The following is a 27,400-nucleotide window of genomic DNA, read 5'->3' as shown; positions in this document are numbered from 1 at the left end:
CATGTTCATCTTAAGAAAAATGACTCCATTATGCCGATTTGATGGAGATGTTTGCATTTCAATCTCAACAATGGCAGTGATCAGACAACATTTTGAAGAGCAGACCAACAGTGAGCATGTTAAGAGGTAAGTATTAACAGCAGGGCTTATTGTGCAGGAACAAGCAGGATCCAGCACCTCCTTTTACAGATTTTTTCACCTCATTTTAACCTTAAACAACAATCAATATCGATGAGGTGACTGGTACAGAATGTACAAGTTTTGTACTTGCTTACTCACTCTTTTTCCTTTGGCTTATACCCTGTTGACACTCCAAAACATTACATTGTGGCCTACTGTATGTGCTGTTGGACTTATTTAGTTAATACTAATAAAAGGTTGCAGGTTTGATTCCTGTTTCGGGCAGAATTAGAAGGGGAGTCCTCACTCTCTCCATCTTCAATACTGAGGTACCCCTGAGCAAGATACCTAAAGAATAGCTATCCACTGCTCCTGGTGTATGCTGTGTGTGTGTGTGTGCACTTCAAAATCAGAGGACTAATTTCAAGTACGAGTAACCATACTTGACAATACTCACATCACTTAATTGATGGCAGCCCAGCGGTCTATTTGCTAAGCAGACAGGTTTGATTGCCTGTTTGATTGCATCCATATCAAGGAGGAACAAACAAACAAACAAACACTTTACTGCTTTAAAAACAGTTAAGCTGTACAATATAAATACAATACTTTCACAATATGTTGTGAAGGTATTTCACAGCTAAGGAAAGTAAAATATTATTTTCACAAGCTTCACAAAAGTACAGAAGCTATCCAAGTCAAATTAATCCAATATATTTTATTTTAGTAAAAACATAAAAAAAGGTTGTAGTCATGCCGGCATGCAGTTTTGCTCTTAAATTGGAAAATCAGTGTAAGGTTAAAATAAATTCATAATTCACTTAATACGTTAACCTGTATCTTACACAGTCATTTAAGATGTTGTAAGAAGTTTCTGCGCCAGTGATGATCTCTCTTTCAGCAATGTTATTTTGGTGTATTTGAGGGTGGCTGAAAACTGGGGCAGTGCAGGGAGGGTTTCCACTGAACGCAGAGCCACCAAGGTATTATGGTTTGCAATAGCTGATAGCCTGTCCTGTTCTGTGGTGCTTATACCAGTTGACGTCACTCTTAAGAGGGTAGAGAGGTGTCTGTGCAACATCTGTGCCCATAACAAAGGCTCCGCCCACAGGTTAAGATCGCCTTTCTCAAAGAGGAACTCTTCATCCTGGATAAAGAAATGAATGTGGGAAAAAAAATTGATTTAGTATAGAAATGGATTAAATTAATTTATTTCCTTAAAATTCTACACACAATACCCCATAAAGACGATGTGAAAAAAAGATTTTTTTAAATCATTGCAAATTTATGAAAAAAAAACATGTCCATAAGTATTCACAGCCTGAATGTAGTTGCTTAGATTGGATAGTGCTAAATTTATCTAAATTTATTCATAAGGATAGTGCCTATTTTTAAGTATTTATAATTTCTGATAGTGTGTGGGCGGCCATTAGCCTGTCTTTGAGCAAAGACAGTTGACGATGTTCATCCACAAAATGATGACAGAGATGCATAATGAGCCCTAAGAGAAAACCAGCAAAATTTCAAACTACAGCTGATCAAATCATTATTAAATAGGTAAATGACTTTCTAAGTCAATCTCTCTCTTTTGTATGTTGTAGTGCTGTATTTACCATAGTAATATTGTGATCTCCCGTTTGCAACAGAGAAATACTGTGAGACATCTCTGTAGATTGATGGCATTGCATGCAATTCAGCCTTATAATCTTAAAATGTGAGCAAAATCACCTGTTTTGTCATTACTTTAGACATTACGCTAGTGAATCATTTAAATACTAGCTCTAAAATGATATTGGTGAATTAGTAACGGCTTCTGCTGTTCTGACGTCAGCTGCAGATGTAAATGAATGGCACAAAAAAGTAGTTCCTCTTACAAAAGGGTTTTGAGACTGCAGGGTTTTCCCACCTGCAGCTTTCTTTTATGAGTGCACCTGCAGTGGCCCGTTTCCATTGAGTGGTACGGTAGAGGTTCGGTAGACTTTTATGGCTGTTTCCACGGTCAAAGGATACCTAAAAGCGAATTGTACCGTACCCCTTTTTGGTCACCCTTTGCAAAGGGTACCAACAGGCCCAAAGGGTGCCATAAGGCAGAGCTGAACGCTATTGGTTTACAGAGATACGTCACTCGTAGAAGCAGGAGAATGAAAACAAAGGAAGCCATTTTTAAAAACACAGCAGAGACATTCAATGGTAATAATAAATACATATAATACCAAAGCCATGGTCGATTCGAGCTCAAACAAACCTTGTCGTGGTCTTGATGTACAGCCACAAAGCCAAGAAGAACAAAATATGCCTTGTCCTGTTGTTGTTTTAGGAGACCGTCTAAAAGTGAGAGCGGTTTCACTTTCTCCAAAGAGCTTGCCGCAAGTCTATATTTGAAATAACGAACTCTTTGAGCTCATATTAATAACATGATCATTTAAGCGCTCTGATAACAGATCCTTTCAGAAAGAGACCAATGCGAGAGTGAAGTGCAGAAAAACAAAGGACAAGCTGGAAAAAACAGCAGCAAATGATGCTTCTGCAACCTAAAACATGAACAAACTGCCACGTTTAACTATTATCATCACCTTTTGGACTATTATGAACTCGGAATGATGGAATTACTTTGTAACAGAGGTTACATGTGTTGCTGAAGATTAAAGACACAGATGAGAGGTTTGCACTAACTGTAGGCTATATTTTGTGTTGTTTTTGAACTCAAATAAGGACCAAATGTATGCTGTGTGTAGTTTTTCTGTAATAGATAACATATAAGAGACTGTAAGGGTCTGTATGTGTTCATATATGTGTCATTTATTTATTTATTTCATATAATTGCAGACGTTACAGTAGGCTGTTTTCAGATCATTGATCTGCAGTTAGAATCAAATCATGTTCATAGAAAGGTTAGTAATGTCCATTTATTTAAGTATTTGAATGTATAAAGCATCTGTTTTGTGACGAGTGCTTCTCATATGATATGTATAAGACCCGTACGGCTTTACTGTGACATTTCCTCGAGCAAAAATTTTGTTGTCTGAAACTTTCTGTCGTACACCATGCCCACTTTTAGCAGTGTACTGTTTTGGCAGTGGAAATGCAAGCTTGATAAAGGTGACCTATATCGACCCGTACCATACTGTACCTCTCAGTGGAAACGGGCCATTAGAATAGGGACTTCTGGACCAAAGAGTGTGAAGTATTACCCTGGTACAGTCAAATCTCTGATTCTCCTTAGTTTCAAATTTAACATCTTAATTTGACCGTATAATCATCTCTCCTGCTTAGAGAGCTTTTAGTGACACCAGTTTCTGAACTTTTGAAAGTTTGTCTGAGAGATTTTACTATAAATACACTGCACATCAACACTGATATACTGTATTCAACAATTAATTTGATTAAAGTGACATGCATGTATAAAAGTAGAACATAAATAAACGCTACTTTATTCAACCATAGAATATTAAACATAAACAGCTGGCTGCAATGATGTCAGTAATATGGAGATTGACGTATAATACCATCCTGCAACATTTAGCGACATTTAGAGCAAAGGTTAGTGCCTTTCCATTGAAAATAGTTGACTGTTGAGTTCATTAATAAACAGAGAGGATGCATAAAATGGAGAGAGAGATTTAGGCCCAATCCCAATTCTACCCCTTAGCCCTTCCCCCCCATTTTGCGTGTTCACGTGAATGCGTAGGGGTGTCCCAATTCTCTTTTTGTGTGAAGGCGTAGGGCTAAGGGAAAGGGGTAGATAACCCTTCAAACGAAGATTTTTCAGGACCACACTCGAAACCAAGGGGTAAGAAAATTTCCCGGAATACACCAGCCACAACGGCAGTATAGCTGCACCCGGAAGTAAGGAGATCCACAAATTAGTATTTTTTGTCATTATTACGAATTTTTACAACAAACAAGCACATGTTTTAATATATTCATAATCCCTTTCATGTTTTACCGTCATGCTAAAAACAAAACGTAAAAATGAAAAATAAAAATTCTAGAATTTAATAAAAGCTAAATTTCACGATCTATAATCCCTAATAATAACTCCTGTAGAGCAGTATGACAACATTCTGACACTCGATGACACTGAAAACCCTATCAGAAAAGTCTAGTGGCTGGGAATGAGCTTTTTACAGTGTCTGCTATAATGTTAATGTTGTTTTTTGAGTGTTTGCATAGATGAACATGGCCACTGTGTAAATGCCAGTATAGTTACGATCTTATTGCCACATTAGATCGTTATGATAACATAATAAATGCCTTCAGTGATTTCCTGAAGATAAATACCAAAAAATAACGCAACTGTAATAACTACAGCAGTCATGATCGTCTGATCTCATATGAAGAAAGAGATTGCGATGACATATGATGACGTGTGCAGGTGCAGTTCCATTCCTAAGGGGCTAATTTTGAAGCCCTTCCCCTTCACACTCGGTTTTAAGGGCCAAGGCGAAGGGGAAGGGGTAGGAGTACAAAAATAGAATTGGGATTGGGCCTAACTTTGTCGATGATTATCTTAAGTTCTGTACTGGAGGCAAAAAAACCAAACAATTATTAAGTAGTATGTTCTTTCACCAGCCCTGATGCATTCAAACTTTTTTTGTTTTGCAAAAACAAATATGTATTTGACTGCAAATACAAATTTCTGAAATAAAATATGGTTGAATTCTCTTCAAACTGGAGCCCTCATGCTGCACCTGTAAGCTGGTGTTTTTCATAAGATGTTTTATTTCATGCATGTAGTCTTCAATGTGCTTTTTATTATTTTATTCTATTCAAAACAATAGTTAGGGACGTGGCTAAGCTAAGGTCTCAACATGAATAATATCAAAGCGCTCCTTACCAAACTTGTTGAATCCTCACAACTTAAATCTGACTGTTCGTCACCCAGGAGCCACTCTATCAAATTCACCACACCAGCAGCAACCTGGCCCCACATTTGGAACAGCTGGCACAAATAACCAACCCCCATCTCCAGAGCAACTGGAGGAGAGACAGCACCCATTACAACACCTAGAATGTGGCAGAACACAGAAGTGAATATTTCCAGATGTACACTCAGAAACAACCAACAGAAGCAGTCATTAGTGCAGTACCCTTTCAAAACCAAAATTACTGTACTTTTTAGCTGCTACTATGTACATTTAAGGTACCAGTATGGAACCTTTAGGTATTAATATGTATTCTTTATGTACAACCCCAAATCAGAAAAAGTTGGGACAGTATGGAAAACACAAGTAAAAAAAGATAGTGATTTCTAAATTTACTTTGACTTGCATTTCTTTGCAGACAATACAACAGCACATTATTTAATGTGTTCCTCATGATTTTATTTGATTATTTTTAATAAACCTATTTCAATTTTGGCTCTTGCAACAGATTTAAAAAGAAGTTGGAACAGTAAAGCATTTACCACTTTGTAATGTTGCCATTCCTTTCAACAATTCCTACAACAATTAAAAGATGTTTAGGGACTGAAGACACCAAGTGATGAAGTGTTTCAGGTGTAATTTTGTCCCATTCTTTCTTTGGTCTTTGATTTCAGGGATACTACGTCCATATCTTTTACAGTCTATAGTATACAATATAGTAGTATATAGTATAGTATAGGAACGATGTGGTTTTGACCTGACTGATTTGAGACATATTTGCTGCTCTTCTGCACTGCTGACCCACACACCTTCATTTCAAGGGTGGCTGTTTACTGACCTCCCCAATCCATCCAAAACACTCTTTAAAATACCTCTACTTTTCAATAGTACCTGGCTGCAGACTTGCGCATGCAAGCTGAAAGATGCAGTGCCAGGCCCCGTTTACAATAGTACGTTTTAGTTTTTAAAACAGCGTTTTAGAATGAAAACGATCTGCGTCCACACTAGCGTTTCACCCAGCATTTCTGAACAACTCTCAGTCTACACCACACCACTGAAAACGCACATCACGTGACCACACACACACACACACACTTTGGCATGCGCTGCAGCATATCTAGCCAGATGAGAGCTGTTCTTGTCTGACTGTTCATCAAGGATCTACCGCTGGATCTAATCTTACTATATTTGTTAAACGTGATATTTAATTCATCTTGTTGTATCTATCTAATGACATATTCCCCAACTTTGGTCTTTTGAATTTATTACTTTTTCTCAGGTAACGTGTTTTGGCTAAGTGCAAAGATGAGTTAATAATTAATGTAACCGCGTACACTGATTCTGCACATTTGACTGTTGGTTTGCCTTAATTTCCTATAATGTATAAACTTATTGTACGCTATACTTTCATAATGGCTATTATTGATTATTAAAACTGATATTCAGCGAAATAGAGGGTGTTTTGTATTTTCACTGAAAATGAAAGGAGGCAGTTTTGTTATAGGCTCTGTTTTGTTATAACTATGCATACAGTGAAGATGACGCTGATTCAAATATGTAGCTTCACGATGCCCCCACAGTTCTGCTGTCTGTTAAGATGCTAATATCAAAATGAAAATAGTAGTTCCTTAAATCATGTTTTCATTTTATTGGTAAGATAGTGAAACAACGTAGCCAGAATGATTTAAATAAGGTTATAAAGTACACTGTTCCCTTTAAGGATTTACCCGACGTGTTCTCGGGAGTGTTTCCATATCAAACTTGTGAAGTCTGAACTTACAAGAAGAGGATGCAAGGCTGAACTTTGTGCAGGCTACTTAATATTGAGGAAAAAGCCCCAATTAGAAAGGCGAATGTCTGCAGCCATGCCTTCGTTTTCCCTTACCACACTGACATGGAGCAGCAGCATTTTAGAATGAAAACGGCCTCTTCAGCATTTTCAAAACGCTCCGTTTTCGGCGCTCGAAAACTCTGGCATAGTGTGAACGGATGGCGTAACAGTAGCAAAACTTAAGCGTTTTAAAACTAAAACGTATTAGTGTAAATGGGGCTGTGAGTGGTAGGAGTAAGAGCAGGGATAGATGTGTGCATTAAAAGCATTGCATGCAGTTTCAGCTTGCATTTGCACTCAGTCTGGGCACCAATCTTTAACTGATCTGAATAAGTGAGTGGGTGAGTGAGTGATGCTGTATTTTTCCTGATTAGACTATTTGCCGTCTGATTTATATTATTGTTCTGGGGAAATACTAGTAATGTACATAACCCATTATTGTCACTCTTCTCTTAGTTTAAAACAACAAGACCCAAAAATCAAACGTTGAACACTACATTTGCAGTAAAAGGTTTTTTTTTTTTTATCTTTCTTCCTTTAAAGCACATCAAGATTGCCCTACAAACATTATTGCTCTTATATAAAAAGTCCCCTTTCTCCTTATCACAATGACATACGTTCAACATTACGTGAGATATTGTAACCATATATTTAACAGAACGTTCCAACTGGGGTTTGAAAATTAATGAATTCTCAAAAATATAATTAAAATGGAATAAAAAATGAAAAATTAATGAAATCAACATAAAACAATGATTAATATGAAATACTTTAAATCATGTAAATGTATTCGAAAAGTAAATCCCCCTTCCCCCATAAATTCTGAACTTGTAAATGAGCCAGATATGGGCACTTAAACTTAATAAATGCTTAAAATAAACTTAAAATCTTAACTTTGCACTAAACATAGAACATCCCTCTAACACACGTGCATGTACCTGTACTGTGCAAATGTGCTGGAATGTAGGAGGTGAAGTTAGCAGCCCTGTCCCTGACATCCGCATCTTCATCCTGTAATAACGTAAACAGGCCCTTCCATAGCGCCAAGGTGTGTATGATACCTGGAAAATACACACACAGACAGAAAGAGCATAAGCTTTAGATTCCTACATACTTTTTCTTGCCCAAAGATGTACTCACCAAGAGGCAAGGTTGGCGTCATCAGTAAAGCGGGGACTGCCTTCACCAACACCTCTGCTGACATGAGTTTGATTTCTGTAGGCTGATCCTCACCACAGCCCTGCAAGACGAGTGCCCCCCATCTGTTTAAGTACAGCACTGCAGCCTCACTGTGCTCCTGATTTAAAACACAACCACATTACTAAATGAAGACTGACCATAATGTCCAACTTAGCTGTTTAGGAAGAAAAAAAGGTACTGTGGTGATACCATCATACACTGACATATCAGTTGGTAGTACATTCAAAGTTTGTATACATATACAATATTGTATGAATACCAAAACTGTGGTACTGAAAAGCTACTATATGATAATTTAATGCTTAAAGTAATGGCAATAAAGTGATTTACCTTGTTATTTTTTAACTCCGTTTCACTGCACCAAGGCAAAATTTTAATTAAAGGCTTACAGTTGATTGTACTACGTTGAATAGAGTACCATATGTAAATTTATTACGCATCAATTTGTACAATTAACCAGAATTGAGGATTAGGAATGGGACGATAACCGTTTTCATGGTATTCCACGTTTGAAAAAGTCAAGGTTTTAAAACCTCCAAAATTTTCTGCTATACAGAGCGCAAGCTCTGTGATTGGTCGGCTTGGTAGTGCTGACGAGAGTGGGCGGAGGTGAGGGCCGCGCAAGGAGGAAGGAGCTCTGGATGGAGACTGTTCTTCTGTGTGTGTTATGATTAAAGTTGTTGCACGTCCACAGATTCCTACCTCAAAATGGGCGAGTTTAAGCCACTTGTACATTAAGGTAGCGTTTAAAAAAAACAGCAAAGAAACTTAACACAGAGGAACAGAAACACCTACTGCCAGCTAGTGCTTCTGAAGTGTTATTGCACAGCAACAGAAACAGCACGCATAAGTATAAATGCACGGCTACGCACATTGCATGCGCCGTGGGTCACGCCGATCACTTGACGCAGAAGTATAAACCAGGCTTAACGCTGCTAACAGCTTCTCTGTTTGAACAGCGCAATACCGCATGCTTGCAGAGGCGTGACGTGGCGATGCGGAGCTGATTCTTAAAGGCGGGCCTTTAAGAGGAACTAGGAAGTATGACAGTCATTTCATGTTAGCTGAGTAGCTTTATATAATCAAAGTAAGATATATGAAAAAATGTGAAGCATGAGCACACATTGCTTTGCATCTTATAAACACAACCAAGCCTTAAAAATACACTGTGGACCACCCCTTTAAAAGTTTCTCAAAATAAAATATATTGTGTTCAAAGGGGAAAATTTTTTTTTTTTACCCAGACATTTAATTCAATTAAATTCAATTCACCTTTATTTGTATAGCGCTTATACAATGTAGATTGTGTCAAACCAGCTTCACATAAAAGGTCATGGTAAATTGGAACAGTGTAGTTCAGTTTTTAGTGTTTAAGTTCAGTTCAGTTTAGCTCAGTTCAGTGTGGTTTAATAATCACTACTGAGAGTCCAAACACTGAAGAGCAAATACAACGATGCGCAGCTCTATAGATCCCGAACCATGCAAGCCAGTGGCAACAGCGGAGAGGGAAAAAAAAAAAGTCACTAAATGGCGGAAGTGAAGAAAAAAAACCTTGAGAGAAACCAGGCTCAGTTGGGCACGACCATTTTAATTTCTCCGCTGGCCAAACGTCTTGTGCAGAGCTGCAGTCTCAGTGGCGGAGGCTGGAAGCTGGCCTCAGCGAAGACTTTAAAAGAAAGTATTTTAGAGCAGTAATCACAATAACATACAACCGTGATATTTTTTTCCAAGGTTATTATACCGTCAGAATCTTATACAGCCCATGCCTATTAAGGAGCAGAATTAAAGAAAACCAAAGAAGCAGGCACTGCCCCCATGCCAGTTTAATTTAATTTGAACAATTTAATTCTAAATATAAGTTGTGAATACCCACTCTTGGCAGGCTTTGAACCGGGGATTCCGGCATGCGAGGTGAGAGTGCTAATGAGGACGCTATAAGTCTATTGTTAATTTTCCGAAAATAAGGTGTAATGGTACAACCCCCGTTACTGTAGCACACTATGGTTGGCAGAGCGGCTGAAGTAAATTTGTCCATAAACCTTGTCCATCAACCTAATCTTCACAGCAATTATTAAGTAATTACTTTAGGAGTACTTATTAACAAAGGACTAAATTACATGTGGCTTAAATGTACAATTATGAATTATCTAAGGCTGCATGTACACTGCAGATCTTGATGGTCAATTCCGACTTTGTGACTGTATACTGATGCTTTTGATCACCTGCTTACATCATCCTTTTAAAGTGACTCGTATCCGATCGTCTGCATTTACACAGCACATGGCAAAGCTGCAACGAGCAGAGAGAAAAAAAAAAGAAGTGGGCGCTGACTGACAGCTGATAATAAATGAGCGCACTTTTCTTTGTTTTTAATGTGTTCACATGGTTTATTTTTTTTATTATTCTTTTTGACAGGTTGTTTTACTATAGGTTATGACAGAAAAGTTCTCAGTTGGCCATCTTCTTTTAATCTAGGCCTTTTTGAACCAGTAGGCATCTTAATGTAATGTCTATGGTGTGATGTATGCAACAATTTTATATTAGTTTATATTGGTTACGCCGCAGATGTTGATCTCTCTCGCTCTCGGTAAACATGCTTAAATACTTGTGCTACATGACAATATAAAATATTTTTTAGTCCTCGTGTATGATATTTAAGGCTTGGACTTTGCTGAAGTCTGTTCTGAAATGAAAGCGCAAGAGTTGACGTCATTTGCTAGTTTAATTACGCGCGACTCGCATTGACAGGTGAAAATCCGATCTACCTGCTTACACTGCAGATACAAGGGCACAGATCCGATTCCTATTTCCACATATGAACAAGGCCTGAATCTGATTTGAGCAAATCGGAATTCATGTGATTTTTTCCTGCTTACATATACATGGGCCATATCCGATCTGTGCCACATGGGAGAAAAAAAATCAGAATTGACTCACTTGAACCATGCAGTGTAAATGCAGTCTAATAGAACAAAAGAAAATGGTCTAAATCCACATGATGTCATTATGTAATTCAGCTAAAGTTTATCCAAGGCAATATATCCTGAAAACACAGGCTAGCTTAATGCAAAACAAGTCAATTATATCTTAGTGAATTCTAAAGCAGACCATGCATGAAGTTTAGTGAACATTACTTTGTAGACATCTGTTGAAAAATGAAATAACACTTGTGTGGTGTGTGAGGGTATTAAAAAAGGTTATGTTGAGTTAAAGGGATAGTTCTTCCAAAAATTTGTTCCAAATCTGCTTCAGTTTCTTTCTTTTGTTGAACAAAAAAAGAAGATATTTGAAGTATGTTGTCTGCAGATAGCCACTGACTTCCATAGTATTTTTTTTAGTGTGGAAGTAGCTTTCAGTGTGCAACATATTTCAAATTGTTTTATTTTTTGTTTAACAGAAAAAGAAACTCAGAATGGTTTAAAACAACTGAGGGGTGAGTATATGGTATTTTTTGTGTGTGAATAATGCTACATTATGTTTTATTTATAAAAAATAAAAATAAATAATAAAAGTGCCCTTTATTCCAGTTGAGCCCCTGCCCCTTAAAATGTCCCTGCACGTCACTGCTGACAAGGCATTTTTTATTTACTGTATTGGCCTTTAGAACAAAAATACATTTTGTATTGTCATTTTCATCCACTTATCCGGAGCTGAGTCGCCAGGGCAGCAGTCTCAGGAGAGAACCCCAGGTTTCCTTCTCCCCAGACATTTTCTCCTCGGCCTCCTCCCGGTGGGACATGCCTGGAACACCTCCCTAGGTAGGCGTTCAGGAGGCATCCAAACAGATGCCCAAGCCACCTCTGCTGACTTCTCTTGATGTGGAGGAGCAGCAGCTGTACTCCAAGCTCCTCCCGGGTGACAGAGCTCCTCAGCCTATCCATAAGGGTGAGCCCTTCCACCCTGCGAAGATAAACTCATTTCGAGCACTTGTATCCGAGATCTTGTCCTTTCGGTCATGACTTAAAGCTCATGACCATAGGTGAGAGTAGGAACGTAAATTGACTGGTAATTCGAGAGCTTTGCCTTTCGGCTCAGCTCCTTCTTTAACACAACTGAGTGGTACATCAACCGCATTACTGCTGCCACTGCACCAATCCACCCGTCAATCTCACATTCCATCCTTCCCTAACTCGTGAACAAAACCCCAAGATACTTGAACTCCTCCACCTGGGGTAAGGACTTTCCGTCAAAGATGGCAAACTACCTTTTTCCGGTGGAGCACCATGGCCTTGGACTTGTTGATTCTCATGCCAGCCGCATCACACTCGGCAGCAAACCACCCCAGTGTATGCTGAAGGTCCATGTTCAATGAAGTCAACAGAACAACATCCTCTGCGAATAACAGAGATGAAATCCTGTGGTCCCCGAACCGGACCCCCTCCAGCCAAAGGCTGTGCCTTGAAATTCCGTCCAGAAAATTTATAAACAGAATTGGTGACAAAGAGCAACCCTGCCGGAGCCCAACATGCACTGGAAGAAAGTTTGACATATTGCCGGCAATGCGAACCAAACTCCTACTCTGTTCATAAAGGGACGAGACAGCCCTTAACAGAGCGCCTCTGACCCCATTCTCCCAGAGTACCATCCACAGAATGCTATGAGGGACACGGTCGAATGCCTTCTCCAAGCCCACAAAACACATGTGGACTGGTTGGGCATATTCCCATGAACCCTTGAGCACCCTGGTGAGTGTATAGAGCTGGTCCAGTGTGCCAAGGCCTGGATGAAAACTGCATTGTTCCTCCTGGATTCTAGGTTCAACCATCGGCCGGATCCTCCTCTCCAATACCCTGGAATAGACATTCCCAGGGAGGCTGAGAAGTGTGATCCCCCTATAGTTAGAGGCCACCCTCCGGTCCCCCTTCTTAAAAAAATGTATTTTATCGTGAATATTGTTACCATGATATTAGACTACAACTATGCTTTGATTACACGTTACTATTCAAACGTTAATGTGCGAGGACTGCAATTGAAAAGACTGAGCTAAGATTATGGACAATTTTCTTTTCTGGGAATACCTGAGATGTGTAGTGAGATGTGTAATTTTACTGTAAAATGCTCTAGTCCAGATTAGGTTTAACTTGTTTGAGTCTCTATGGATCACAAAATGCTTCTTTTTTTATCTTATTACCTGCAGTATTGATTCAGCCAGGTGCACCACGAGATGAGATGTTAGGGAAAGCACAGCACAGTACAGCTCCATGCTGAAACACACGCAAGAACATAGTCATAGTTGAGTTCATAACGAGAAAACAATAAATAAATTGCGGCTGATGCTTATCAATTCTCAGTAAATTAACAGAAGAAGGAATGAAATGCAAATAGTTGTATAATAAACATTCACTTTTGGTGTTTGAATTTGAGGTTTAAAGAGCCCTTATTATGGGTTTTTGAGAATGACCTTCCATGTAGTGTGTAATCTGAAAGTGGAGAGTTTTTAAAACTATTGATTCATCTTTTAAAAAAAAAAAGTCGACTCATAGTGGTTCGAATGAATCGTCTTGATAACGAGTCTTTAGCCGTTTCGGCATGACGTGGCTACGAAACATAAGCCCCGCCCAATTGTTGCGCACGCAATCCCGGGAAAATTTAAACCTGAGGCCCGGCCCACTAACACAGCAGCAAAGACAATCTGATCCTGAAGTCATGAGTCATGAAGACGCTGTGCAAGGGAAAGGAGTTGGCGATTCTTGGCATTGGAGTTGGTGCTTACAATGGGCGATTCATCGGCCGTTTGTTAAAGGAAGGATCAGAAAAGACTACTGATGTATGAAACTGTGACAGAGCTCGACAGGAACTATCAGTACACAGCTCATGGATTAGTTTCTTCCTCCATTTTGTAATCGACAAGATAATAAACCAGGGGTGCGGGAAAAATAAGGACAGTCTATTAGGCACAAAGTCAAACAAAGACAGGCTGCTTCGCTGGGCTTCGGCTGGTGCGCAGCACTGGAAGGGCTAATTGTCAAAATGCGACGCGTGCTGTTATGTTTACGGATTTAAATGCATTTGTGAGCTCGCGTTCTACTGCTGTTTGTCATTGCTATGGCCACCATCAGCTGTTCTTATACACGCGCAGTGGTCAAGGTTCAGAATAGTTTCGCTTTTGCTGCTGTGTGGATTAATACTGAATGTCTGTCATAGTTAAGAATAAAGCAATATGCTGGTGTTTAACTGCACTGCTTTCAGGGGTGAGGTGTCTGAATAACACTGTTGAGAACCGGGTACTGTTTACTGTGGTGTTAGTAAGTTTACTATGAAGCGTGTTTCGGGCGTTCGCTGCGATTGGATCCAATGTTGGCGACCCGGGGGCTTGATAATTCACGTCGTTGGGCATTTCACTCTGTCTCGCGCTGAACGCTGTTGACCAAATCGCATCAGGCTGTCTTCATTCCAATTCGCGCATATTAGCTTTGTGCTAAGGAGGGGTTTGGGAACAAATGAATCGCTGAATGATTCATATGGGATAATTAGGTAAGGATAAAGTCATATTATAAGACAATGAAAGTGTTTTCTGACCTTGCATGCATGTTAGTGTGTTGTTGGAGACCCATAAAACCGAAATATGACCCTTTTTAATGTATAATAGGGGCTCTTTAAATAAAATCATGAAGATTGTTTCAATCGTTTGTTTGCCCATTTCCATTAAATGTCCAGGGCCAGGTTTCCCAGTAATAATTTATTTTTGCTCTTAATAGGGTTTCTAGAGTGTTACCACTCAAGCAAAATCTAAAATGTCTGAACTTCCTTTGGAAATTACCGTGGTTTATGGTATTCAAATATTTATTTTCTTTAAGGAAGTAGTAGAAAGCCGTCTCGGTTTGAATAATTCCTCTTACCACCAAATAGCAAAAAAATTATAAATGCATTCTCATCAAGGTGCTGTCTGCTTAGCAACAACCTACTCAGAATGCTTATGGGTAGATAGTGACTGACCAGTTGTTTATCTCCTGACTCATGGACCGGCATTACAGTTTTCAAAGTTGCAGGAAAAATGTCTTTTTTAATTGTCTGACTGATTGTTTTTGTTAGGGGTGGGACTATAGTTTTTTTAATTGACATTTAGAAATGCACTCTCCAGTCCATATATGTCATTTGCGTTGGTATTGTTCAGTGGTGTGATCGTTTTTTTCTACTTTTTCATCATGAACAGTATTGAATGAAGGATGATCAAACCTTATTAATTGTTACATCTATCAAATTATTTCTAATATATTTATTTACAGTTGAAGTCAGAATTATTAGCCCCCCTTTGATTTTTTTCCTTTTTTAAATATTTCCCAAATGATGTTTAACAGAGGAAGGACATTTTCACAGTGTGTCTGATAATGTTTTTTCTTCTGGAGAAAGTCTTATTTGTTTTATTTCAGCTAGAATGTAAGCAGTTTAAAATTTTTTAAGAACCATTTTAAAGTCAATACTATTAGCCCCTTTAAGCTAATTTTTTTTCAATAGTCTACAGAACACAACCATCATTATACAATAACTTCCCTAATCACCCTAACCTGCCTAGTTAAAATAAGTAACCTATCTTAGCCTTTAAATGTCACTTTAAGCTGTATAGAAGTGTCTTGAAAAAAAACTAGTAACATATTATTTACTATCATCATGGCAAAGACAAAATAAATCAGTTATTAGAGATGAGTTATTAAAACTATTATGTTTAGAAATGTGTTGGAAAAACTCTTCTCAAAGTTAAACAGAAATTAGGGAAAAAAATAAACGGGGGCTAAAAATTCTGACTTCAACTGTATTTAAGCTGAGTTCATTTATCTAAATTAACCTGCAGAATTGATTGGACACCACAATTGTCTGTGCTAATCCATGCACAGACACAGCCATGGCCTTTGCTTCATTGACTGCCCCATACTCTATTCCTCAGGCACAGAAAAATAGGAGGGGAAAACGACAATAAAAAAAGAGACAAACACAAGATAAGTTTTGGCATCGCTTTTTAGTAGTAATACTCATTAAGTTAAACACATAATCTAGTAGCACATTTATTGAAAATAGGTAATTTTTATAAATATGCAGATTACAGACTGAAATCTTTTATGCTTGCCATTTTACAGACAAAGCTTAAACTTAGTTGAAAATGCATTATGCCCAAACGCAATTTTACAAAAGTGTCTTTCACTGGCATATTTTGCCCTATTATTTTGCCCTAATTGAATTAATCATAGTTTAATATAAGCTCTGAAACTTGAATTTCAAAATCTAGACTGAAAGGGAATCAAAAAGTTGGTGTTTGGGTATTAACATTACTCCAGTGTTTTTTGCTTTCATTTTTCATGTTGTTTTTTAAATATATATATTATTTGCTTATTGATTTTATTATTTATGGATCAATCTTTGCATTGTATTTTGTGTGTGTGTGTGTGTGTTCTAAATGTATATTTTATTACCAATTGTTGCATTTTCACTTTTGGCTAATTTATTGCAGGGTTCAACCTAGAATCTTTAATATAATCTTTAATTTGTTTGCTAAATTAATAGAATATTTTTCAAACATTCTAAAGACACAAAGTATCACTGGTCGCAAGCAAAGAGATTTGCATGCTTGTATTACATGAATGCGATCATGACTTGTAAAATGCGCTCACCACATTTGTCATTAAAATAACGCCATAGGTAGTTGGTAGATCTGTGTAAAAGGTCTGCCGCCACAGCTGGAAAAAATCCTAGAGGAAACACTAAACTCCAAGGGCCCTATCATACACCTGGCGCAATGCGGAGCAAGGAGCGACGCAATTGTTGTTTGCTAGTTTCAGCTAGGCGCAAGTGTCGTTTTGACATTTTGCGCCACGCTGTTTAAATAGAAAATGCATTAGCGCTCATATGTGCACCCATAGGCCTTCTGGTCTAAAAAGGAGGCTTGTTGAGGCGCATTGCTGGCGCTTTGCTATTTTGAGGAACTTAGACTGTTCAACAGACCAGATCAAAGCTGGTCTATAGTCCAACGCAGAGCGTGTTAGTTGTGCACCTCGTTTACACATTGCTTAATACACACAGGGTGTACAAAAATGTAAATATTAAGGATATATATATATATATATATATATATATATATATATATATATATATATATATATATATATATATATATATATATATATATATATAGCATAAATAAGGATATATATAGGATATAAATATAAAGGATTAAAATATTACAAAAAATATTATTTTCTAGCCTACATAAATATAAAAACCATACTTTCATGCCTTCATCTCGGTGGGCTTTTTCAGTTTATTCATGACAACTTGCTTATGTATAATGTCATTATTAGTAGTATTATTATTTATTATATGCATATTTATATTTGTTTTATTAAAAACAAGCTTAGACTTTCCCACCTGTTTTAGACCACATGGGGCATAGCATGTGTGTTTGGATATAACTCAGTTTTTTGAACACATGTCGTTATTATTGTTCATTTATTCATTTGCTGTAAATTAGAACTAAATTTAGAAATAGTTTTGAAACAAATCTTTACGCTTCATAAACGAAAATAATTATGTATAGGCTAATAGATGTCTGTGCGTACAACACGTTTCCCTATCCACGAGACTGAAAGTGAAAGTAAGTAATGAGGAGGCTCATCTCTCATTCTCACGCTGTAGATGGTCTGTTTAACTGTTTAATTGCTAGTGAAGCGTTCATTTTTTCCACTTACAAAGTCCGCCATGCAAATAGCAAATGCGCCATGGCGCGACACAACTGACCCTTAAAGGGAATGGGAGACGAGACTCTGATTGGTTTATTCTCAAAACACACCCATAACTCATTAAGAGAATAAGCTCAACCCTGTTAGACCATGCCGCCCTTAAAATAGCAAAAGTGCATTCTGACATGCCCTTAATGCGTTTGCGCCCTGCGGTTTGCACTTTGCGCATGGATCATCAAAATAGAGCCCCAAGTGCTAGAGATTTTTATATTCTGATTATGATTGTTAGATTATTTTTATATTGTGTGTAAGGTATAAGACAAAAAATGTTTGTGCAATTAAAATTTGTCGGGTAGATAATTCCCATAATTCTGATAAGTAGCCCAAACTGTCTGTCAGAAAATGTAGATTTGTACATTTGCACAACCGTTCACGCAGACAGATCTGCCGTTTGCGTGTCACCACGCGTTCATGTGTACATGAGTCACAGCGATGAAAACGAATGCTGAATCAAAACTTTTTAAAATCCTTAAAAAGTTACTTTTGCACGCTGGAGGAAGGATGACATCATGACTGAAGTATTTCTTTTAGACAGGTAATGTTATGTTTTAAAAATATTTTGTCACGCAAAGCTGATGTAGCTGATATATATATATATATACACACACACACACACACACACACACGCACACATACGCGCACACACACACGCACACACACAAGTGTATTAAACCAAATTATATAGTTTCATCTATATAGTTCACCTGTGTTTAGATGTCTCCAGCAGTGTGAGCAGATGGTCTACAACCTCCTGGCAGCTTAAAGACATCATCCCATTTCTCCAGGGTAGCAAGGAAGGAAGAGGGAGGACAGCAAGAACCTGCATAACCTGTGAAACATGACCAGAATTGCAAAAATATTGTCTACATTTTTTTACAGAATTAGTTGAATTTACAATCAATCAATCAATCAATCAATTAAATCTAATCTTGTCAAACTAACCTTAGTAATAAACACAAACAAAAAGTCCAAACTGAGACCCAAAATGTGCTAAAGACTATCAAAGATGGATATTTTCAATATCTTATTTTGCCAACCACACCTCTCAACCCATATTCAATTCATCCATACAAATATTTTCTTATTCAATCTTTCTTCCTGTAAGTAACTTTAGTCCCTCCATCCATCTATCCCTCAATTCCCTTGCCCACTAAACACATCTGGTTGGTCTCTGGCCCTTCCTCCCTAAACTCTCACTTCCGCAAACCAAGGGAGTTAAAAAAGACTAGCTTTTCTTCTACTTTCTTCTTTTCCTTCACTGTAAAATGTTGTGAAAGGAATTACTTCACTGTGAAAGGCATTACTTAAACTTATTTTTCTCAGAGTTGACAACTGGATTGTAAGTCTTAAAATTTAACAGATATTTTGTTTATTTATTTTTATTATTGTTTTGAAGATTTTATTATGGTGCATTAATTTAACACTGGAAGTCATTTCCAAAGTATTCCTGATTGGAAATCCCCACCCAAAATGACAACGACCTCTTCATTTACAAGTGTGTGGGGATTCAAGTGGTTGCTGTCATGTGATTTGCATTTGAATTGCAGAAGCAGGAATTCATGAAGTCAGACTGTACCAAACATTGGTTTCATACAGATTACAAAAACTCAGAACAGAAGTATAGACTCTAAAAAACACTGGGTTGAAACCATTGGGTTATAATGCTGGGTTGGTTTAACCCAATTTGGGATGGCAGACATTCTAATTTGTTACCCAGCAGTAGGTTTGGTTGCAGGAGAACAAGTGACACATGTTAGTTCAGTCAGCTCTACAAGTGATGATATCACTCAACCTTGACGCTCTAAACTGCAAGTCCAAATTCGAAATCAATTTAATAATATTCATAACAAAAAAAAAACTACGTTGGCCGAGAGAGTTGAACGAGCTGCAAATTAAAAAACATGAAATTACAAAAAAACACCAGCAAATAAAGAAAGGATCTTCATCAACTTGACAGCACATGTGTTGCAAATTCTCACAACACAAATAACTGAAGAAACACAGCAAATGAAGAAACACAGCAAATTGGTCACAACACAAACAACTGAAGAAACACGCAGCAAATTGAACTACAGACTGTAGTCTTAGAGCGCAAATTGGAAAACAATGGGGTGAAACTAGATTCGGCCAGACCTGGAGACCAGTGATGGACATTAAATATCTGTGAAATTGCCAGATATTGAACCAAATTTGAAAAACCTCTCTTTCAGCTTCCCTGTGTTTTTCCAGCCAGACGGTCTCGACTAGAAACAAACAACTTCTCCCGGATAGCAAGATAAGGAGACACTCCTTGCTTGAAATTCCTGCTCCCTCTCAAGGACACCTGTTGGACTCTATAGGCTTACACACACACACAGCTACAGATCACTGCCTAACCCCGCATCCCACGCCTTCATGTGCTTTCACCCACTGGAGTGGGTAGGCCACAGGTCTGTGACCAGCGCTCTCTAGCTGCAGGACCGGATGGCTGCCACCCTCATCAGACTATATCCACATACCCTGTTGCGCTGTAATGTCTATGTCTATATTATGATGTGCTTGATTGCTGGGGCTTTTTTCTCCCTGATCTCACACTGCCTTAATTCAAGGGTAATGTAAGAGGGAGTTTTTCGCCTCTCTCTCCCCAAATGAATCTTATTTCCTTATTTTAACTGCTACCTCTTGTAGACCTTTCTTCCCCTGAAATGTGATGTTTGTGTATGGTTTGGGGGTTCTATTTCACTACATGCAGGTGTATGTGACAAATAAAGGCTTCATTGATTGATTGCCAACAACAAAAGTAGCTTAGTAGATATTAGTGGAGTGTTTGTAGGTGTTGCAGTATCGTGCATTGTTTTAAAAAAGTGTGATTTCCTCACCTTGGCTTGACAATCAGGATGTGTCTCATGCAGGGCCAAAGAGGTGAGGCTCGACACACTGAGGTCAAAGGGCAAGAGTCCCAAATCCCGATGTTGAGACGTATCTTCTGCCCTCTGTCTCCTGTAAAGCTGTTCCAGGGCAAACAGTCGAACCTCATATTGCGGGCACTGCAGCAATCGCTCTAGGAGTTCTCTGTGAAACTCTGGACATTCCCACAGGTGAGGAGACTCCAAACAGATGTTGATGGCTATTTTAGCAAGACTCTGGAGGTACTGTGTGGCTCCAGGAACTGAGAGTTTTAGGACTTCGGTGTCCTGAGGAGCAATGAGTTCTGAGGATATAAGGATATGCAGAGTTTCCTTGCGAAGTTTCTTCAACTGAGACACTAGAGCAGACAAAACAAAGCATGCATGCCATTACAACAGAAAAATTCTCAAACTAAAGTATAATTAATCTTAGTTGACATGGCAAAGTTACCAGTCCAGTGAGAGAACAACTTTGTGTAGATGACAAATGATCAGCTTTTGAACGTTATTACTATAGGTGGGCATAGATGAATTTTTTTTAATCTAGATTAATCTCACTGTAATCTTGGAATTAATCTAGATTAAAATGGCTCATTTGAATTCTGCCGAAGGCATTCAGAATAGATGTGCTGCCCAAATAATGACTAAAAGTAAGTCTTTGAGAACAGGTTTCCCAAGCCAGGTGGCCCATTAGACCAGAGACTCATCTCTTGTTTCCAAAATGCGGCTTGAGAAACTGTTCTACTATGATAATTGGTGATGAAAATAAATTATGTTCAATAAGATGTACTTGTGTTTACTAACTGTTTATTCAGTTTATGTAGGCCTACATAAGCTCAAAACAGCGACTTTTGATTACCTTAATCCAACTTAAGTCATAAATGAACTAAACAGAAATGGAATTAAATGGAGTATGCATATATTAGTGGCATTATTGAAGTAAACACCGCAATCAAACTATTACCGTCATGTTGGACTTTTCGTCATATCCGTCAAGTTACACACTGTCAGTAAAGGACCGCGCGCACGCGCACACACACACATCGCGAAATAAGAAAGTTTTTCTTTCCATTTGGCGTGCGTGATTAAATCCCATAACACTCTCACCAGTCCTTACCCCTTATTTGCATGTAATACCCCAGTATGTCACGGGAGCATGAAACTGGAGCGTGAAACTGCCGAACTGCAGTTAAAGTCACCCAAAATTACAGGAAACTCTTACATGAAAGCACTTCACGTAAACACCTTAATTATATTATTGTCTATTGATGCAAATAACTAGACTACAGATGTCCATGTAAACGTAGTCAGTAGTGTCTTTTTTGTCAGATGGCTCACCGGTTTGTTTCATAGAGTTTCAATGAAAACTCTAGATATTTGCAGTTAACATTACAAGGTCTTTGGATTACACTGAAAGAATTTGGTTTTGATCTGACTGGTTTCAGATTTCACTTCAAGAGATGTTTTGTAGGCATTGGAATGTGTAATGTGTGTGCCATTTTGTGTGTGTGAGTGTGCGTGAATAGGGGGGCACACTTCATCAAAAGTGCATAGGTAGTGCTGTCAAGTCATTTTGCCATACACACTTCCAAAGCCTATATCAAAGGTACATTTTTGCCACTTCTGGTGTTTGTGCAAAGTTTAGAGCATGTTTATTAGACTAGTGTTTCCCAACCCTGTTTCTGGAGACATACCTACAGTACAGGTCTCCCTTGATGATCAACAGAAAAAAATGACAAACGTTACCTCTTCCTACCGGAAAACCAGAAAATATCAACAATGCATGATTATATTCTGTCATGGCTTTGCAATAAAAAATGTCATTACAATTGAAGTCAATAGGGCTAAAACAGCCACGAAAATAATGAAGGGGTAGTAAATTTGACTGGAGTGTATTGTTAAATTGAGACTTTTCAAAGCATTTTGCCAAAAGATGTCTCAAAATAAGATGAATCAGATAAAGTTGTGGCCAAATTAGGATTCAAAATCACCCCAGAGCAGATGAAAACATGCCTAACAGCACACAAGGGTTAATTGTTCAAAGATTTGTCTAAATTATATGACTACGTATTTGCTGAATGCAGATGGCAATTAAAAAATATACAGGGATTGGACAATGAAACAGAAATGCATGGTTTTAGACCACAACAATTCATCAGTATGGTGTAGACGTGCAGACATCAAAGCTCAGACATTAGCAAATGATGTAGCTAAATGGTGGTTAAATGATGACAGAAGTTTTATGGATGATCCTTTAAATATTTTTCAGCACTACACTTCGACGTTTGCGCATTGTGCATATACAATTAGTGCTTGATTATTTTAGGATAGCCTATTTATAACTGTTTTTCTGAAACTGAAAATACTTAACTGAAAAATATTTATTTTAAGCTGTTTCCTGATTTTTCTTTAAGTGCTCTCCATAGCTTTGTAGGTTATGTAACACAATAATAGTGTGTCATTTTAAGAGAAAAAAATGTATGTGCTCCTAAATTTTTGACTCTTTTTGATTAGTTTTCTATTTTTATTGAATTGTTTAACCAGAAATGTCCCATTGAGATCTTTTCTACCAGGGAGTCCTTAATAAAAATAGTAATAATAAAAACAATAAAACATCTCTAAATAAATGAATAACAATAAATACATGTCAAAACACAGACAGATAAAAATAGTATAAACCATAATCAATTGTTAAAACATCTTTAAAATATTTTTTTAAATATATCGATAGATGGTACGGATTTCATATGTAGCATATGTTGAAGTTCATTCCATACATATAGAGCAGGGGTCACCAATCTCGTTCCAGGAGGTCCGGTGCCCTGCAGGGTTTAGCTCCAACTTGCCTCAACACACCTGCCTGGGTGTTAAGTATACCAAATAAGACCTTGATTAGCTTGTTCAGGTGTGTTTGATTAGGGTTGGAGCTAAAATCTGCAAGACACTGGACCTCCAGGAACAAGTTTGGTGATCCCTGATATAGAGCATACTTAGAGAATGCAGATCGACCTTGTGTGAAAAAATGGCACCTTAAGTAAGCGTATATCTGCTGATCTGGTATTGTAAGTATTTGAACAGTACTCCAACAAATTTGATATATACTGTGGTAATTTACTAACTAAAGCTTTAACCTCCTAAGACAGCACATTTTAGCTCTTAAGTGCATTTTTAAAATACTTTGAATGTTTTATATTTTTTACAGACATACAGTGTCATCCTGCAACTGTTTTGCAGCATGTCCCAAACACTATTTGGGAAACTCAGGAAAAAGAGTTTTATGTAAATTCAGACCACGAGTCCACATATATGGACATACATTTTCTCTAAAAGTACATAATATCAAAAGATGACACTTCGGTTTTTATTCTAATTAGGTTACAATAAACCCAAATAGCAAAGAGAAATAAAAACTGCATGTAAAAAAACACATTGGGCCTTAAAAAGTTAAAAATGAAAACTAAAATATGTTATCTCCTTTACTGTAATGAAGTCCATTCTGTCATTTTCTATAAAATACAGCAATGTGTGCATGCACTTAGGTGTTCTCCTAATAAAAAGTTAATGTAGAGCCCTGCATCTGCAGGATGTCTTATGAGAATGTGTGACAAATTGGATGCTGCTGCTAGAGAAACTTGAATTCTTTATTGTTACATCTGTTGTGAAGTCATATGAAATACTGGAGTCCATTTGGTTAGGACTGAGCTTTGGCTCCACTTTAATGTAATTGCTATAGGAAACATTTGGCATTGACTTTTCTTGACCCTTTAAAAATCTTATGGCTGACATTTTTAAGGAGGCTGTTGCCTTGGGCTGGACGTTTTATTTTTCAAATGTATTTATTTTGTACATCCAACATTGCAACACTACATTACATATTCATGCAGACACCATACGACATCTGAAACACCACTGATTCCTGACTGCTACAGTACATTTACATTCATTCATTCATTTTCTTTTCAGCTTAGAACCTTTATTAATCCGGGGTCGCCACAGCAGAATGAACCGCCAACTTATCCAACACATGTTTTACGCAGCGGATGCCCTTCCAGCTGCAACCCATCTCTGGGAAACATCCATACACACTCATTCACATTCAAACACTATGGACAATTTGGCCAACCCAATTCAGTACATTTACATATTTTTGCCTTAAGTTGTTTAAATCTGTTTCCTTAATGTTATATATTTTCTTGGATGGCATATTGTGAAATTATATAATTTCTTATATGTCTTTCTTGGATGTCCCTCTTTTTCATTACATCCTTATGGGTGTAACAGCTATATATAAACTATTTTGTAAGTTGTATAATTAGAAACAAGCAAATGATACTGGGGTTTACTTTGCTGCAGTTTTTTTTTTGTGCTTACCTGACAAAGGAACAGGAAGACCACCACAAAGACAGGCCAGTAGATCCAGAAACGCACTACGAGTTACCAAACATGGATTCTGCCTGTCAACAGTGTATGGGTGAGAAAGTAAGAGAGATAAGTTGTATGTTACAAGGAAAATTGCCACACTAAAAAAAGGACATTATTGTAAATATTTATAAACACTGTAAAGATAAAATGCAGACCTAATATAAAATGAAAAACAAAACAACAAAAAAACAACCTCACTTAAATACTGTATAAAATTGATAGGGATCATGAAGCATTTTGGCCATCTAACCCAACAAATTATTATTTGTTTGTTTGTTATTTGTTTGTTTACGATAGGTTGTGGTATTTGTACATGTTTTAGGCTACTTGCAATGCTGAAAATATTATCTGTACAATAACATATAATGGAAATCTGTTTTAGTGTCATGAAGGACCATAAAGTACATTGTTCTGAATATAGGTAATGTTGCCAAATGAAAAGGACATAAACAGCTAGTAAACCTGATGACCTGTCATTCATGAATTATGGAGGCCTGTTTCTGCAACTGAATCAAAAACTGTGAGAAGTAAATTGAAATTAGAACTTATAAACTTACAAATACTAAAGATTACTCCAGAGCAGGTAGTTTTCAGAGAGTAAGTTCCTAAGGTTAGTTAACATACCTCAAAATTTACCGCTGTTTTTGGAACCAAAAGCTGAGGTTATCCACTTACTTACTCTTAAACTTACCCGGGTATGTCACATAACCTGCTTTTTGGATATACCCCCCAGGAGTGTTAAAGATATATCCTCGAATGGATTGCATTAGGCCATAATAATGGAAACAGTCCTAATATTAGGGCATTGGAGGAATCACATTAACAATAAAGCTTAATTTTACCATCTAAATTTGATGCTAAAAGGAAATAAATTGTTTTACTATTGTCCATTTATTTGCATGGATTTGTTCTTTTTAGTTTACTTTTATGATTTAGATTTATGGGGGCTAAGTGCATTTTAAAAGAGGTAAAATGGCCTTGACTACTTCCACAGAGTGTGATGTGCACCTCAAATATCCTTTGTTTTGCCTTGCCTGTTTAATGTGGATGCCTTTCCATAATAAATATTAATTCGGTCTATATAAAATGTGTAAGGCTGTCGGAGACTAAAGATATTCTTTGTCAATCAGTAGTTGTATTACTCTGCAAATTAAATCTTCAAACTTTGTGGTGTTTTGGAGTCAGGACACGTTTTCCTCAACCAGCTTCACTTAGTAACCTGGCCACTATTCTGCAAGAATATTGAAGAATTAAGAAGATAAGAAGAGTGGTGCAGTACCTTGTTGCAAGCCACAGCCTTGGGAAAAGGGTACTGGAGAGGTCACAGTGCAGCTCACTTCCTGACTGGGGTCTGTGTGTATCCATTAGATAGGAATGTAACAGAGAAAGCACCTGTGACAAAGACAGTAAGTAAAAGTGAGAAAAATATATAAAATCTGTTAGCGTACAGTATTTATGAAAAAAACCATTGCTGTTTGTTTCTTGGCTCACACCTGTCCGCTCTCAGGTGGTTCCTACAGTTCATTTAGTTACTCGCATAAGTAAAGTAAAATACAAGTTAAGTATTATATATTATGGCTGAATGACATTGTAGAAAAACTGACAATTTGATATCACTGTGGTCATAAAGGGATGGACATGATCAGCAACAATACTTTTGTCTAGAAACCTGCTTTAGTGCCAACATTACAACATCTTGCGTTTTTGTTTAGCTATTTAAGTCATTTTGTCATTTAATTTCCCTTTCAGGTTAAAATGTCAACTTTATCAAACAATATCTATCAGCTTTATCAAACAATATCTATTCATTAGATTTACAAATGTAAAATTCAATTCAATTCACCTTTACGTCTACAGCGCTTTTTACATTGAAGATCATGTTTCATATAGAAGATTACAGTGATTAATTCTGCAAAAACACTTTATACACTTCTAGATGGACTTATGTATGTTGTAACCAAGCGGCAACCTCCCGCTCTCTCTCGGGAAGCCAATACGGAAGTAACTGAAACTGCAATTCATCAAAATTCCGCTAGTCCTGGCTCCATAATAGAGCAAGTGGCAATTGAGCCCACTGTTAGAATGGCCAACTTTACAGCAGAAAAAAAGGTGTTTACAGCCTGGTACAAAGAACGATTTTGGTTAATATAGCTATTATTACCCTCCATGACAACTGTGAGGGGGGTGAATTTTTTTATAACTCATCCATTTCCTTTATTTTAGGTTATATTAAGTTTGCATAATTAAGGGCGTGGCCACTTGAGCGACAGCTAGGTCTCGCTGGTCGCCGTCACTTCACCTCAGCTGAATCCGGCAGATTAGCCACTGATCTCGGCATATTCATCGTAT

General features: G+C 37.5%; 1 protein-coding gene across 1 annotated transcript in view; it reads right to left on the bottom strand.

Moving 5' to 3' along the window:
• Positions 1–818: 818 nt before the first annotated feature.
• The window catches only part of thada (THADA armadillo repeat containing), a 78,749-nt gene continuing 52,167 nt past the window's right edge, over positions 819–27,400 (bottom strand). Inside the window, exons 30-38 of the mRNA XM_056470660.1 lie at positions 26,331–26,443; positions 25,001–25,083; positions 20,603–20,988; positions 18,449–18,573; positions 13,148–13,220; positions 7,957–8,113; positions 7,755–7,877; positions 4,958–5,127; positions 819–1,267 (exon numbers count right to left, since the gene is read on the bottom strand). Coding sequence (XP_056326635.1) covers positions 974–1,267; positions 4,958–5,127; positions 7,755–7,877; positions 7,957–8,113; positions 13,148–13,220; positions 18,449–18,573; positions 20,603–20,988; positions 25,001–25,083; positions 26,331–26,443 — 1,524 coding nt within the window. The 3' untranslated portion in view covers positions 819–973. The remainder of the gene's footprint in view (positions 1,268–4,957; positions 5,128–7,754; positions 7,878–7,956; positions 8,114–13,147; positions 13,221–18,448; positions 18,574–20,602; positions 20,989–25,000; positions 25,084–26,330; positions 26,444–27,400) is intronic.

The sequence above is a fragment of the Danio aesculapii genome, chromosome 13, assembly GCF_903798145.1.
Source record: "Danio aesculapii chromosome 13, fDanAes4.1, whole genome shotgun sequence".
Taxonomy (NCBI): domain Eukaryota; kingdom Metazoa; phylum Chordata; class Actinopteri; order Cypriniformes; family Danionidae; genus Danio; species Danio aesculapii.
Note: the sequence above shows the minus strand (reverse complement) of the source record. Positions and strands in the feature narration are given on the sequence as shown.